Below are 17,183 nucleotides of genomic sequence, written 5' to 3'. Positions count from 1 at the left end.
GAGTATAATCCTATGACAGGTAGGAGGAATGGACATTTAATAGAATAATACTTTCAAGGGTGCTTGATGAAAGGCCTTGAGGTAGGAAGAATCTTTGAAATGAAAACACAGGAGACAAAAAAGAAATCTAGAAAGCAAAGAACTGGATATCAAGTGGGTACTCATTGCCTGGATAATGGCTCAGCTAATTATGGTAGACAGATGGAATGAATTCAGTGAACTATAAGAAAATAAAAAAGAAATCAATTCAAAGAACATGAACCAATGGAGAGAAACGTCCATCGAAACATGATAGTGACTTACATAATGACAACAATAATATAATGGAAAACAACTTTGAAAGACTTAGGAACTCTGATAAATACAATAAATAATTGTAACTCCAGAAGACAGATAATGAAGTATATCTTTAACCTCCTGATGAAGTGACAAAGCAGAGGTACAGAATGAGCTATTTTTTTACTGACATGATCACCATATAAATTTGTTTTGTTTGACTATGTTGCTATTTGGTCGTTTTTCAGTTGTTTCTGACTCTTTCTGACTTCATTTAGGGTTTTCTCGGCAACGATACTGCAGTGGTTTGCCATTGGTGAGGATGGATTTGAATTCAGAAAGATGAATCTTCCTGACTCCAGGTCTGGCACTCTGTCCACTGTGCTACCCAGCTACCTTGTTCAATGTACTTGTTTGTTATGAGTAAGGGATTTATATTTTTCACATGCCCTTTCCCCCATTAGAATGTAAGTTCCCTGAGGGCTGAATTCTTATTGGCTTTTCTTTTTATCACCAGCACTTAGCACAAGATCTGGAATAAAGTGAGTGTTTAATAGGAGTTTGTGGACTGACTTACTATGGGAGTGATGGAGGAGAATGGAGAGTAATGACAGCAATGGGAAAAACCTTGTTAAAGAAGAGTCCAAGCTAGCCATCATCCCTCTGGACTTTAACATCCATCAGCTCTCTTCTCACCCTAGAAGTTCTCTCATTCCCTATGGCCTTCTTGCCCTGGAACATCCCTGTAGCCTGATGCCTTCCCTCTCTCATTGGTGATTTTTTCCTGAAGCCTCCATTTTGAGGATGGACCCAGGCCAGTCATCTTTCATTTCTCTCCTGACTGTTTCTGACTCCCTGGTCTTCACCACTATGGGCTCATGATTGGCTAACTTCCTCCCCTCATTCACCTTTACACTCTTTTGGACTATCTTTCCTCTTCTTCAAAACAATGGACCAAGATCCATTCAGCTATAGATCCTATGAGCCTCCAAGGACATAACATGCTGCTCTGCCAGGGACCCAGGAAATGAAGTCCATGCAGTTAAGCAAAATAAGTCACTTTTGTTAATGGTTAAAGAAACAGCTTGAGAGAGTGGGCATGGGGCCAGCCTTAGAGTCAGGAAGATCTGTGTTCAAATTCGGTTTTTGACACATACTGGCTGTGTAGTTATGGATAAGTTATTTAAATTCTCAGTAACCTCAAAGATTCTCAAGACACTAAATAGCAGAAAGGTTGTTAATTTGCAACAAGTGGCAGAATTTCAAGATTAGGTATTCCCTACATCAACAGACTCACGTGGTCTGGAACAACAACAACAAAAATCAAAACAAAATTTTTTAAAAACACACAAAAAAGGTACAAATTATTCTACTAAATTCATCAGGTTAATTAAGTTCTTATCAATAAACAAAATATGATATTGGAACAATTTCAGGAAAATGTCTTTAAAAGTCACAGGAACTGAAAGATTGATACTGAAAGGTAGTAATAGGACTAACTTAGAGGCCAACTACCTGATCCGCTCTTTCTTAGGCTAATTAGCTAAAAGTACTTCGCTTGAAATGAAAATGGAACAGATCTGTTCCAAAGACATGATATCAAAATGATTCAGTGTAGTTCAGCAGTAGATTTGGATGCTCAAGGCAAAATATTTTGAGATGAATTAGATAAAGGTGAATTATCCTACTCCCATATGAGTAAGTATGATTTAGTTTTTGGTCCATTCACAGTACCTAGAATATAGTAAATGCTTAATAAATGCTTATTTACGAATTGAATTCAGTAGCACCAAACTCATTCCATTGCTTGATCTATTTAAATTTTTTTTCAAATTGCTATATATATACACATATAATTTACATTCCCATATAATATGCACAAGTATAATGTATATATTTGTACTTACATATACATATGTGTGTATGCACATATCAATACAGACATGGATATATGTTTGTACACATACAAATACTTTGAATAGGCCACAAATTGAAGTCATGCTGGCTCATCTAATTTATCTTTGGCCAATTCAACTCAAAATATTTTGCTCTGAGTGATATATCAAGTATATCACTGAACAGCTTTTAGTCATCTTGATATCGTTATCTTCTGAACAATTCTACATATTTTCAAGTAAAGTGTTTTTTTAAGTTTTTTTCTTATTTACTTATTTGTTTGTTTGTTTATTTATTGTTTTCAACTTTCGCCTCTACAAGATTTCAAGTTCCAAATTTTCTCCTCACTTCTCCCCTCCCCATACCTCAACAGTGTGCATTCTTATTACCACTTCCCCCAATCTGCCATCATTTCTATCACTCCACGCCTTCTCTTACACCCTACTCATCTATTTTCTTACAGGGCAAGATAAATTTCTATACCCCATTGCCTGAATGTCTTATTTCCCAGTTGCATGTAAAAACAATTTTTAATATTCATTTTTAAAACTGAGTTCCAATTTCTATCAATTCCTCCCTCCCCACCCACTCCCATTGTGAAGGCAAACAATTCAATATAGGTTATACATGTGTAGTCATGCAAAATGTTTCCATGATAATCATGTAGTGAAAGACTAATTATATTTCCCTCCATCCTATCCTGCTCCCCATTAATTCTATTCTCTCTTTTGACCCTGTCTTTCCTCAAAAGTGTTTATTTCTAATCACCCCCTCCTCTCATTTGCCCTCTCTTCTATCAATTTCCCCTTACCACCACCCTCCCCAGTTATCCTACTTTCCTGTAGGATGATAGATTTTCATACTCAAATGAGTGCGCATGTTATTCCCTCCATAAGCCAAATCTAACAAGACTAAGATTCACTCTTTCCTTCTCACCCTCCATTGAAGAAACTTCTTTTTGCCCCTTTTATGTGAGATGATTTACCCCATTCTCTCTTCTTTTCTCCTCTCAATATCTTTTTTTAGATAACATCCCTTCATATTTGACTCGCCCTGTGCCCTCTGTGTGTGTGTGTATGTGTGTGTGTGTGTGTGTGTGTGTGTGTATATACATATATATATATATATATACATAATCCCTCCAACAACCTTAATACTGAGAAAATTCCCAAGGGTTACAAATAATATTTTTCCATGTAGGAATGCAAAAAAGTTCAACTTTAGTAAGTCTCTTACGATTTCCCTTTCCTGTTTATCTTTTCATGTTTCTGTTGATTCTTGTATTTAAAAGTCAAATTTTGTATTCAACTCTGGGTTTTTCATCAAGAATGCTTGAACATCTTCGATTTCATTAAATGACAATTTCCTCATCTGATGTATTATACTCAATTTTGCTAGACAGGTGATCTTTGGTTGTAATCCTACCTCCTCTGACCTCTGGAATATCACATTCCAAGCACTTCAATCCCGAAATGTAGAAGGTGCTAGAGCTTGTGTTTTCCTGATTATGTTTCCACAATACTTGAATTGTTTCTTTCTAGATGCTTGCAATATTTTTCCCTTGACCTAGGAATTCTGGAATTTGGCTGTACTTCCTAAGAGTTTTCCTTTTGGGTTCTCTTTCAGGAGCTGATCAGTAGATTCTTTTAATATATCTACTTTGCCCTCTGATTCTAGAATATCAGGGCAATTTTCCTTGATAATTTCTTGAAAGATGATGTATAGGCTCTTTTTTGGATCATAGCTTTCAAGTAGTCCAATAATTTTTAAATTGTCTCTCCTGGATCTATTTTCCAGGTCAGTTGTTTTTCCAATGAGGCATTTCATATTGTCTTCTACTTTTTCATTCTTTTACATTTGTTTTATAATTTTTTGATTTTTTCATAAAGTCATTAGCTTCCATCTGCTCCATTCCAATCTTTGAGGAATTACTTTCTTCAGTGAGCTTTTGGACCTTCTTTTCCATCTGGCCAATTGTGTTTGTAAGGCATTCTTCTCATTGGCTTTTTGGATTTCTTTTGCCATTTGGGTTAGTCAATTTTTAAGGTGTTATTTTCTTCAGCATTGTTGGGGTCCCCTTTAGCAAACAGTTGACTCATTTTTCATGATTTTCTTACATCACTCTTCATTCCTCTTCCCAATTTTTGTCTTTTCATTTTACTTGATTTTCAAAATCCTTTTTGAGTTCTTCCATGGCCTAAGAGGAGTTCATATTTTTCCTGGAGGTTTTGGATGTAGGAGCTTTGTCTTTGTTGTCTTCTTCTGGTTGTATATTTTGATCTTCTTTGTCACCAAAGTAAGATTCTATAATTTGATTCTTTTTCCAGTTTTTGTTCATTTCCCTAGCCAATTACTTGACTTTTGAGCTCTTTGTCAAGGTAGTTCTCTGCTTCCAGTGGGGATGAGGGGTGTACTGGCAGTAGCTCGATCCCCCCCAAATTCTGTGGACTTAGTGCTACAGAAACAGCTGCTACTGCTGCCATTGCCACTTCTGCTGGGGCTGCTGCAGGCTCGTCCACCTCACTGAAGCTGGGGCCAGACCACACTACCCTCTCATACAGGTTAGACCAGTTTTTTTCCCCAATATTCCAATTTGTCTTTGGCTTCTGGGGTTGAGAAGTCTGAAAACCACCACCACTGCCAGTGATTAAGGACTCCAGAGGTCTGGTCAGGTCCTGTCTGTGCTGTCGCAGCCCATGCTGCACTGCACTCTGTTCCCAGCCTGGCCTGATAGATGCTTCCTGTCAACTTTCCAGGCTATCCTGGGGTCGAGATGTGCTTCACACCATCATTCTGTGGGTTCTGTAGCTCCAGAATTTGTTTAGAGTCACTTTTTACAAGTGTTTGGGGGGTTTTAGAGGAGAGTTTAAGCAAGACCCTGCTTTTACTCTGCCAGCTTGGCTCCACCTCCAGGTGAAGTACTTTTAAAAATGTATGTATGTATATATGTATCTACACAGTGAAATGATACATGCTCTATATACAATTAAGAAGAGTATATGTATGTACGTATGTAAGAACCTCTAGATTCTTAGTCTATTGTGCCTTTACAATTCTCTACTTCTCACTGACCTCTATAATTCAATAAAACAATTCAACAAACATTTATGAAGTGCTAAAGAAATTAATGAGAATTAATGGACAATAGTATTCTCTGCTATCAAAGAGCTTACATTCCACAGGGAGATAACAACTTGTACTTTCTCACACCACATGGCATCCAAGTAAAAAATTATATAATTAAAAAAAAAACCTCAATACCACATTTGAAAAATATATTTGTCAACTTATATATTGTCTTTATTCTTCTGAATTGTGTTGGGAATCTGCTCAGATGTAGTAAAAAGAACACTGGCCCTAGGAGATCTGGGTTCAAGTTTCACGACTCCTTATCTCAAGCAAGTAATTTCATTTCTCTAAGCCTAAATTTCCTCATTTAGAAACAGGAGTGGAAACACTTGCTTTTGCCTTTCCTACTCAATAGAGTTGTTGTAAGAATCAAATAAGATAATGAATGTGAAGTGCTTTATAAATTCTAAAGCAGTTTACTGTTGTTGCTCAGTAATTTTCCAGTTGTTTCTGACTCTCCATGACTCCATTTGGGGTTTTCTTGGCAAGGATATTGGAGTGTTTTGCCATTTTCTTCTCCAGCTCATTTGACAGATGGGGAAACAGAGAAAAACAGGACTAAGTAACTTGCCCACGATCACGCAGCTAGGAAGTATCTGAGGCCAAGTTTAAACTCAGGAAGATGCATCTTCCTGACTCCAGGCTTAGCACTCTATCCATTGTGCCATCTAGCTGCTCCAAAACAATGTGTAAATGTCATCTATTTGGACAAGTATTTAATCACTAGTGCTACTGTCCCATTTTATGTGTCACATATAATAATTGGTTACAAAAGGAGAGGTTTTGGATTCTCCTCCTCTCTCTCCCCCAGCCCCATCTTGTTCTTCTTTAGAGAGTAAGATTGTTAACTCTATTAAGGAACCAGGGAATAAGAGTTGAGGAAGTGAGACTATGGTATATGCTTGTCTAGGACAATCACGACTTAATGTTCACCAGAAGAGGAGCTTGTGTACATTGAGGTGTCTTCCTGCAGGTGAGTTGATAAGGAGAGAAAAAGAATCGTATAGGAACCTTTAGGTAAAAGAAAACCATAAACTTTCCATTCTTCCTTTTCCCATCTACTTGGCAGACATATTCAAGTAGAAATGAATTTCAAAATGAAGGGGATAATAGGAATTGCACAATTTGCTTCTGTAACTCTGAACAAAATTTTTACTTCAGAAAAACTGTCACTTCAGAAATTTTGAAACATGTTCCATAATCATAGATTTTATGTATTTGAAGGGCTACAAATACAAGTAAAAGAGAATTAAATTAACTCTGCTTGGTTCCAGAAGGAAGAACAAAGATTAATTGCTGGAAGTTGCACGAAGATAGATTTTAGTTCAACAGAAAGCATTGCCTACAAAACCATGGCTATCCCCCAAATTAAATGGCCTGACTCATTAGGTAGTAGGTTTGCCACCCTTGGTGGTATTCAAGAAAAGACTGGACAGCTACTTTGGGTGGACAGCATAAAGGGGGAATTTTGCTTGAGGTAGGGGGTTGACTTTAGATGACCCCTAAGTCCTTTCTACTACTAACCTTGTATAATTGCTAAAAGGTTGATATTCATTGAGGAATTTTTACTTACTGAACTCAAAAACTAAAAGGTCACAAGCAACGTCTCCTGCTTGGAATAAATTGTGAACCCTTTTTTTTGTTGTTGTTCATTTTTATTAAAAGGATTTACATTCAGTCTAACTTTAATATGCACAGTCTGCAGGGGTGCCAAGGAAAAATTCCAGAACACAGGGTGGAAGAGATGGTGGAAGAGAAGGGAGTGCCAAAATCAAGGGCTTGCTTATTCTCAAATTTCTAAAAATCTAACTTGAAAGACTTTTAAGCATCTCACTTATAACAAACACACATATATGCAGAAAAAATTTTCAAAAACAAGTTAAGCCAATGGGGAAAATGTCCCAGACAGTCACCCACTCACTAATATCTGATAGTCAACATGGAAAGTTAGCAAATAGAGACAGCATGTGTTGGAAACCATACTCAATGATTTTCAGCATTTGTAGCATGTTTATATTTTTTAGAACATGACTCAAAGTTTGCTTTGAAGTTTTTTTTTCTCTTTACTGCACGAAAGCAAAAAAAAAAAAATGTCCTGTTCAAATTCAGCATCAAGATTTAGATAACGCAACCACTTTCCTTCTTAACTTTCCAATTTACTGTCCCATGGAGTGGTAGAGCAATGTGCTGGAAGGATTCCATATCTGCAAAAGCAATCTCTGTAACCTAAGGAAAATGAATATCTAATCCAAGATTGTTTCCTAGTGAAAGCAGTTACCACCTGGAAATAACTGCACTCAGGGTTAGAGTCTTTTTAAAATACAAATTCTAAGAACCTTGGGGATGGAAATTAAGGGAATGATTAATTTGACATCCAATGCCAACACAATTCTAGAACAAGTCTGCAAGGGCTTGGGAAAGAAAGTAATGATTAATACTCTTGCTTCACTGATATCGCTGGTATCACTGATCTAAGATTAAGTGCACTAGGGTCCAGAACAGACTTTTGTGATGTCACTAGAAATATCTTTTGCCAGATTAATATTAAACAATGTTTTTCAGATATGCATTAAACAATATTTTGATATGTATGGCAGCTCTTTGATCAATTACAGTTCCATCTCACTGTGCTGTCATTCACTACCCTGTCTACAAAAATACCACGAGGGAATTTGGTTAGCAAGACTTTAAAATAAACTTAGAGGAAGAGAAAGGAAACTGTCTCCATATAACTTCTCAGCAAGATACCATGGAATTATATCAGTTATAAAAAGGAAGATTAATAGAACAGATGAAGAATATATAGGAGAAAATATTCAAAAAGACAGCCATGGTGTTACACACACATATGCAATTGCATATGGTATAAATAAGAAGCAAATATAACTAAAGCTTGCAATATGAAAACTGTTAAACTCTTTAGGTGTTTCATGGACCCCTCAGACAGTCTGGTGAAACCTCTAGATTCCTTTCCAGAATGATGTCTGTTGCTTATATTTATAATTGAAGGAGATTCTAAATTTCATTTATAGATTAATGAAAAAGAGATGTATTTTTATTCATCCAAGTACATGGATCCTTGACATCTATTCACAGACCTCTTGGGAGTAAATGGATCCAAGTTAAAAATAATTGCCCTAATAAAAGCAAAGATATTCAACCCCTTTGGAATCACTGATACATGGTGGGATGAAACTTAAAGACTTTGAAGCTATGGGAATGACTATAAATTTTTTAGAAATTATGTGAACCTAGGAAAGAAGATAGCAGGCAGCTGAAGATGTCAGTTTGGAGAAATGTTTGGGGATTCTTAGGTAGAATTCAGAATCATCATCGTAGAGGGGATAACTGAACCATCAGGAGATGAGGAAATGCCAAGAGAAAGACCATCCAAGAAAAAGGATAGAGGGTCCAGGACAATGCCCTGGAGTGCATCCACACCTACATGACTCAGCACAGATGGTGATATGATAAAGGGTTTTGAAAATTAGTGGGTATACAGATAAGAGAAAGAGGAGAAAAAAGTTGCATGAAAACTCAAGGAAGAAGGAATATTCAGGAAGTAAGGAATTTATTTCCATCCATTCTTCTTCTCCTTTACTTGAACGCTCTTTATTGATATTAATATGACTAAGATGTAGAGCCTCTGAGCACAAGGAGTTTAAAATCTAGTGAAAAGGAATGACTAATTGTCTCTAAAATTTGCCAAAAAATATGTAATATTATATCCTGAACTATACATATTTTCAAATGTTCTTTGATTTTAACAGAGCCCCTCCTGCAGTCTTAGATAATTAAATCATTCTATTCATTCCAACATTTAGAGAATAATGTTCAGTTTTCTATTAAGCCTATAACTATTATTCATTATATAGACAGAGATATATTGAAATACTTACAGGTCCTATTATTTGAGAAGCACTTTCAAATTCATCATCCTCCATTGCTTCAGTTGGACATAAAGAATCTGTTTCTATAAGAAGAAATGAATAAATTATGTTCATAATTTACTATAGTAACTGTAGTCATAATTTCTAAGGATAATTAGCCTGCTGGTAAATATACACTTGTCAATGTGGAGGATGTGAAATCAACCAGAACAACTTATTGAAAAATTATGGTGAGATTACATGATAATTTGAGGCCAAGACTGGATTAATTTGTTCCATGAAAGTCCAACTCCAATACCTCAAAGTGCAGTGAAGATCTTCATATTTTAGTAACTGTGATTATTGTGCACACACTAAGAGATCTCAGCTTTGTACTCCTTTGGGAACAAGGAGAGTGATGGATCAGGTTTCTGAAGACCAGACGAGCCAAATTAGTAAAGTCTTAATACTCAAAAGCTGACCAATGGGTGGAATATGCTTTCTTGCAGAAACATTAGCCCAAAATGATTATCCTTATTAAGCTTCCTGATACTGAAGGAATGATTAAATTGGACTGTGGGGGGGGGGGGGGCAGAAGGGGAAGAAAGAAGAAAAGGAGATTTTAAGGGGTGACTTTAGATTGCCTCTTAAAGACAATTTTTGAATGGGTAACAAATGTATTGAATGTAAGTGATTATTATTGAACTTTTAAAAGTGACAAAAGAAATTATTTCAGAAAAACCTGGGAAGTATGAATTGACTTGGACTACAGTAAGCAAAACCAGTAAGTTTTACAGTAAGTAAAACTAAAACAAACAATTTACAGAAAGACAGCATGATTGTAAAGAAAAAAAAAAAGCTTCGATGACTTAGAACTCTAATCATGTCTCCAGAGTTTCCATAGTAATGCATGTTACCTGCCTCCTGACAAAGAAGTAGTGGACACTAGGTACAGAGGCATATATTTGGTCATTGTATGGATTTATTTTGCTGGATTGTTCTAATTTGCTGTGAGGTAGAACTATCCACCCACCTCCCTTTTTCTAAAGATGACCAGTATAATGAGGGACAAAGAGGAAGGTAAGGAACAGTAATGTTTTCCTGCTTTTCAAAATAAAGGCAGGCCACTGAAACATTTAAAAAACACATAGAGTAGAACATAAAGAAGTTCAGAAGGAAGCACAGATAAGCCGAATGGTTTGAAAATAACATGTTGGATTTATTATGCACTTCTTAAAAAGTGAGCTGTTCAAAATGGACATTGATGATTTCTTATAGGATCCTCTTTCTGTGATCTGCTTTGTGTATGGAAATGTTCTTTTAATGTTTAAGAACATAATTTTTTAATGTCATCTAAGGTACAGAGGGATTATGGAATTATGAATTTAAGTCTGGAAAGGACTTTAGATGTCAGTGAATCTGATCTCATTTAACAGAAGAGGAAACTGAAGTCCAGATATATTAAGAGACTTGTCCAAAGTTCCCCAGTTAATAAACAGAAGTCAGCAGGTCATCTGATACCAAATTCACTACACACTGTCTTTTTGATATGGATTGATGGAAAGGGTGCAAATGGTGAAATCAAAGACGCTTTAAGTATTTAATGATTATACTCATTTATCCAAAACACAGCTTATGAAAATATATATATATTTCTAAAAAGCAGTTAGGATAAAATTTTAAGGGGAGGCCTATATAGCTGAAATTAACCAAGTAAATCAAGTGAAAAATAAACAAAACTCTTTTTTTTTGTCCATACTAGCCAAGTAATTATCAGGCTTATTTATAATTCAGAATGTAAAATGTATGTGCCTATGTATATATGCATTCATATGTTTATGTTCATACACACACATATACATGTGCACATCTGTTCTCCCATGTTAACCAGCCATTTTCTTAGATCCAAGTTCCATGTGCTTTAAGATAGATGGAGAATACCAGGACTTAGCATGGAGTATTATACATAAGTTCTATCAAAATGTATATATTGAATTGAGAAATTATAGAAGGTAAAAATGCACACAATTAATAATATAGGGTATATTGTGTCATTTTTTTTTAACCATAAGGAAAGATTTAAGCAATTTTAATTATTTCTGATAGTCTTGGTTGAGTATTAGAGCCAGCTAGGTCATGATCTTTTTAATATTCACCAGGGGATGCCCTCATAAGGGCAATTTAACAGACCTTTAAATATGGATTTTGATGCCCAAAGCAAATTCAGTTGAAGAAGGGAGAGGGTCTCATGCTGTTAATACTGCCAGGAAAGGGAATGCTCACCTCCCCATAAGCATTTGTTCACAGGTTTGTTTCTGAGTGTTCCTGCAACACCCAGGAGGACAGAAAAGGAACACAAAGGATTGTGGATGGGGGGAAAGGTTGTCCCAGGCCAAGGGGATGAAGCATTGCCAAAGGAAGGAAGCACTGAAGCAAAGCTCTAGTAACCTTCCCCCAGTTATACCTGTACCACTTAGGACTGTTAAAGGGTTCATCATTAATCTGCCAGAAGAGAATATGTCCTAATATCATCTCTGATGACCCTCTACCTTTTCTCCATTACCCCAGCTTGCTATGTGGTCAAACCAGCCCCATGTTGGGCACCATTAAATGATGTGATTTAAGGGTGCAGGAACCCCAAAGTACCAAGGTTCACGGTGGAGTTGTCTGAAAAGAATTTGAACTCAAGCAGTCTTCCAGTCAAGTACTAAAAAGTTTATTGTAATACTATATAAGGGACAGAACTCTTTAAGGAACTCGAAATCTAAAAGGAGTGATGCTAAAGTGCATATAGGAAAAATTTAGTGCACTGTTTGCCAATCATGCCAGTTAGGTTGGGGTGGGATCAATGAGTGGTCGGCTCATAAAGGAACATACAGTTTCTGTATCTTGGGTGCAGGCATCACTTAGTACTGGTTCTGTTTCTAAGGGGTGTGTTTTTTAGTCTGCTGTATCTGTAACAAATAGCCTCAGGATGTCTATAACTTAACCTCTAGATTGCACACAGTGTGTTCTTCCTTTATTGCCAAAGAAGACCATGCCAACAGAGAAATGATGACATGACTTGCACTTGACTTTGTTTTGAGTGAGGGAGGGCTGTGCAGGTCACCAGCCTCACTTCTCCTTCAGAGCCTTCTGAATCCAGTGACCAGATATTCATCAAGATGACTGGAGATGACCCAGGGTGAAGCAATTGGGGTTAAGTGACTTGCCCAAGGTCACACAGCTAGCGAGTGTCAAGTGTCTGAGGTGAGGTTTGAACTCAGGTCCTCCTGACTCCTGCACTGGTGCTCTATCCACTGCACCACCTAGCTGCCCCTATAATTTAGGAAGGATGGTGAAGCAACCTGCCATTTGAGAACTGTTTGAATTGGGGATCTTTAGCTAGGAAAAGAGAAGACTTAAGAGAGATGTAGTAGTTGTTTTCAATTATTTGAAGGGCTGCCATGTGGAAGAGGTAATGGGCCTTTTCTGTTTGGTTTCACAGGATAGAATCAAGAAAACGGCTGGGAAATTGCAAAGAAGCAAACTTGGGCTGAAGTAAGTAAAAGTTTTCTTAACAATCAGACAATTCCAAACAAGGAATGGGCTACCCCAATGGGAGGTGAACTTCATCTCCTTCAGGAGTTCAAGCAAATACTAGATGGTCACTTGTTAAGTACGTTGTCAAGGCTGTAGATGAGTGCTGGATGTAGTCAGGAATGTCTGTGAAAATATCACCTCTGTGCTTGGCAGACCAAACAAGCCATTTAGCCTCTCTATTTTCCTTGTCTACAAAATGAGGGTAATACTTGCAAAACCTACCTCCTAGAGTTACTACGTTTCTCAGAGAGATATACTTGTTCAATCGTTTCACTTGTGTCTAACTCTTCATGTCTTCGGCAACTAAGGACGAACACACAACTCTTCATGACCTCATTTGGGATTTTCTTGGAAAAGAAACTGGAGGGATTTGCCATTTCCTTCGCAAACTCATTTTACAGATGAGGAAACTGAGGCAAACAGGGTTAAGTGACTTCTCAGAGTTACACAGACAATAAGTGTACGAGGTAGGATTTGAACTTAGGTCCCCCTGAGTCCAGGCCTGGTTCTCTATCCACTGTGTCACCTGACTGCCTCAAAGAGGTATACGTGATGTCCAAAGGTCTTGATGTCAAACACAAAGCCCACAGCCCTTATGAACGCAGCCCTAAACAGATTCAAATGTCATTGGGAAATATTTAACAAAATAAATAAAAATACGATAAAACACAGATAATACTACAAATGTAAAACCAAATCAGCATGTGGCCTGCAGGGATCCTTATGTAAGGGTTAGTAGGGATTCAACCATATTTCTATTTGAGTTTGATAACACTGCTTTAAGCTATTAAAGATTAGCAGCTTCAAAGTTTTAAAAACTGCCCTAAGACTTTTGGGACAACCCATATGTATACAATATCTGTAAAGTGCTATATAAGCACACATTGCTTATATATTATCTAGATTTTATTGCCACATCTAACACCACATCTCTTCCAACTCTAAGACTTAGCGATTTTTGTCGTATTTGTAATAGGGATAATAATGTCCTCTACCGATTTCAATGGGTCGTTCGGGACGAAAGGGACATACTGGCTATAAGCACTTTGTAAACTATGAACTATTGTTTAAATTTCAACTGCCTTTGTTCTTTTTATTCAATATGTCTTTCTTCTTTGACCCTGTTACAAACTGTCTTTCTCGTACCCTTGTACCAATCAATCATTCAAACAATTACTATATATTTGTTAAGGACCTATTACATGCCAAAGACAAAACTGGACAATGGGCTATAAAGAGGGCAAGAGACCCTGTCCCTACCCTCAATACGCTCACAATTTTATCAGCATAATTCTCATCAGCAGAGTACAATCCTAAACTACGTTCAGAGTTTAGTAATGTATTTGTTGCTAAATCTGAAATTTAGTTTGGTTTTCTGTCCCACTTAGGATTCCTTAGCTACTTTATTAGCTATAAAAATAACATTTTTCTTGTCTTCTTCAGCTCATAGAGCAATTTCAGAACTTACCAAAATTTTTAAGTATTTTTTTCATTTATTCTCTTTTCCATCCCTTTGCCCTTCCCCGCTCTCTACATTAAAACAAAACACAACCTGAGGCGAATTGGCAAGTAAACTATGCTACCATGACTTTATGCTATAATGGCTTTGACAATTTTAATTACTATTATCTTTTCCTTGACCTTTCTTTCCTTTTGAGAAACAGTGGGATCTAATGGAAAGAACACTGCCACTTGTCTGTTAGCTGCTTGGTCTTGGACAAGCCTTTTCATATTACATTTGTTGTCCAAGGCTACTTCCTGATCAGATAAAGAGAGCAAAAATGCCTACTTCACAGGGTGGCTGTGAGGATTAAATGTACGCAGAAAAGCTTCATAAATATGATCTAAGACAAAATGAAAGGCAAAATAGATGTAATTGAAAAACAGGGAAACTACACTATATATCAGCCATATTAATCAATATTTTTGGACTATTTAAAACAACTAAACAAAAAAAAAAAATAAAATTACCAAACAATATAAGGTTAAACTATTGCTGTGGTATAGAAAATGATGATTTGGTAGACTTAGAAAAATATGGAAAGGCTAGGATTTATGAAGGAAGATGTCATATCCACCCTCAGAGAAACAGCGGACAGACAAGTATAGTAGTCTTACATAGATGCATATGAATGTATATGTCGATGTGTGTATATGTGTATATGTATATGTGTGTGCATGTATACACATCTGCTCTCTCCACACACATTTTTATATCTATCTATCTATACATACATACACACAGACATATCATCACTTAATTGTAGTCTTCTTGGGGGAGGGGAGAAAATAAAAACAAAGTAAAAAGTGCACAAAAGAGAACTTAATAGGAAGCAAAGAAAAGATGGATAGCTCCAAACACAATGCTTAGTACTTATCATATAGGCTTTCTTGAAATGGAAATTTATTGCGGCATATTTTGAATCCTCTCTGACATTTTGCTGCATACATGGCAATGCTTTTTTCTTCTTATTTTGTATTTGTTTTTATATTTAAGTTTGTAATGTTTCTTTTTCTTTTCTTACTATGTATTGAAGTTTTAGTATTTATGTTTAAAATAAAAATTAAAAAGGAAAGCTTCATAAAGCCTAAAATATTAAACAAAGGGAATGGGAGTCTGACATTTGCCCAAACTCCATCATGCCATGTCCACAGTGAGAATACCAGGGATCAGGTGGCATCTTTCCATATGGAGAACCCTGGTGAGCTGCCTCCAGAAAAATCACTGTAATTTATAAGAGAAGTAGGTTGGAGAGACAGTACCATGCATGAATACATGGACACACAGCAAATAATTCTGTTCAGCTAACCTACATAATGAAAGAGAGGCTCTTTGATTGACTTTGGAGGTATTCGAAGGGGTGCCTCTGCTTTAGTGATCACCCAAATGTCACAGCTGGCCCAGCACTGATGCCCCCAAAAATAACAAGCAATCCTTGGCAAATACCTCCTACGTCCCAGTCCAGTGAAAGGCCTCTTTCAGCAACAAGCCTGCCTTTGGATATGAATTTGGTTTGACCAATGCCATAAGGAAACTGAGCTAAGTTATGAGCCTAAATCTCTCTCTAGCCACTCTCCCATTCCCAACTGCAGTGGTATAGGAAGGATTATGGCCCTGAGTTGTTGAGAAAAATGTTTGGATGTTTGTTCTTTCTATATTTTTGAAGTAGTATCTCCTTCTAAAGGTATCAGCATTAAGTGGTTAAATGGAACTGGGGGTGCTAGGGTCACTAAAATGGACCCCTAAAAATGAAGAAGCATAGAGTGCGGCTTGAGCCAATGGCTAAGAAAGACACACCACAAACTAATCAGGGTACCAGAGAAACTGAAGGAAAGGTATAGTCCATCTGACCCTAGGAGAGTGGGCCGCAAAGCATATACGTTACATGGTGCAAGAGGATTTGGTCTTATAAGGATGTGCAGTATGCTAAGCTGGATTCTATAGCATGCACAAGTATTCTGTCATTGGTTCCACTTCACTAGTCAGATGGTAAAAAGGAATCTTTTGGATTGGCCATGTAACCAGTGCAGTACTGTGCATTTAAAAGACACTGACAAAAAGTAAAGTCTGCTCTCTTTCCTATGCAACTGCGCTGAAATGATAAGGCAAAAATTAAACCCTAATTTGGGAGAGAGGTTTGAGTCCTTCATCTCCTCATCAGGGCCACTGATAATCGAGAAGTAACATGTTACTGCTTTTGTAAAGGGGTATGCTGGTGAATGTTTAACAACTGGCTCTTCAGAGACGAAAAAATGTACATATGACATGTTAAGTTTTATCTGCATTATATTTAACTTGATGGGATGAATACTGTGTTGACCCTACTTTAAACTGGTGCCCAATCTATCCAAAGACTGAGATGGTAAGGAGAACAAGTATTTGTACTATTTTTGTCTTACACCTTCACCGTAAATATTTCCTTGAAGAAAACTAATTGATGTTAACTGGTTAAATGAAATTGGAAAGCTAATCACACATCAGAATTTTGGATTCCAGCCTAGGATTATAGGCTACTTCTAAAAGGGTGGAGTAATTCTTAGGAAATATGTAACCAGCCTTGTTCTGAAAAGGTGACTTAAGAATCTTGCTGTATAAGTATGATCTCTTCTCTATGATTTTAAAAAATTAATAAACCTATATTGCAGATGGATTTTCAAGTGCTTATCCTTTGAGAAACCTATGTAGTTAAGGAAATTAGGACTACAGATTCAGAACTGGAAATGACCTTAGAGAATATCTAATCTCTAATTATAGTCTAATCTTCTCATTCTACAAATAAAGACAATGAACCCTGAGAATTTAAATAACAGGAGGAATATGTAGAGGGGCATAGAGCATAGGACTTTGTCAGAAAAACATGAGTTCAAATCTGGCCTCAGATAATTACTAACCAAGTAATACTAAGCAAGTCACTTAACATCTTTGTTCAC

General features: G+C 36.7%; 1 protein-coding gene across 5 annotated transcripts in view; it reads right to left on the bottom strand.

Moving 5' to 3' along the window:
• Positions 1-17,183, bottom strand: part of C4H8orf34 (chromosome 4 C8orf34 homolog) — a 451,431-nt gene that overhangs the window by 130,020 nt on the left and 304,228 nt on the right. For all 5 annotated transcript variants that reach the window (XM_072604793.1, XM_072604790.1, XM_072604789.1 and 2 more), the window contains one exon: positions 9,201-9,274. In XM_072604793.1, coding sequence (XP_072460894.1) covers positions 9,201-9,274 — 74 coding nt within the window. The remainder of the gene's footprint in view (positions 1-9,200; positions 9,275-17,183) is intronic.

Source organism: Notamacropus eugenii, chromosome 4, assembly GCF_028372415.1.
Source record: "Notamacropus eugenii isolate mMacEug1 chromosome 4, mMacEug1.pri_v2, whole genome shotgun sequence".
Classification (NCBI taxonomy): Eukaryota; Metazoa; Chordata; class Mammalia; order Diprotodontia; family Macropodidae; genus Notamacropus; species Notamacropus eugenii.
This window is presented reverse-complemented; position numbering and strand designations above follow the sequence as displayed.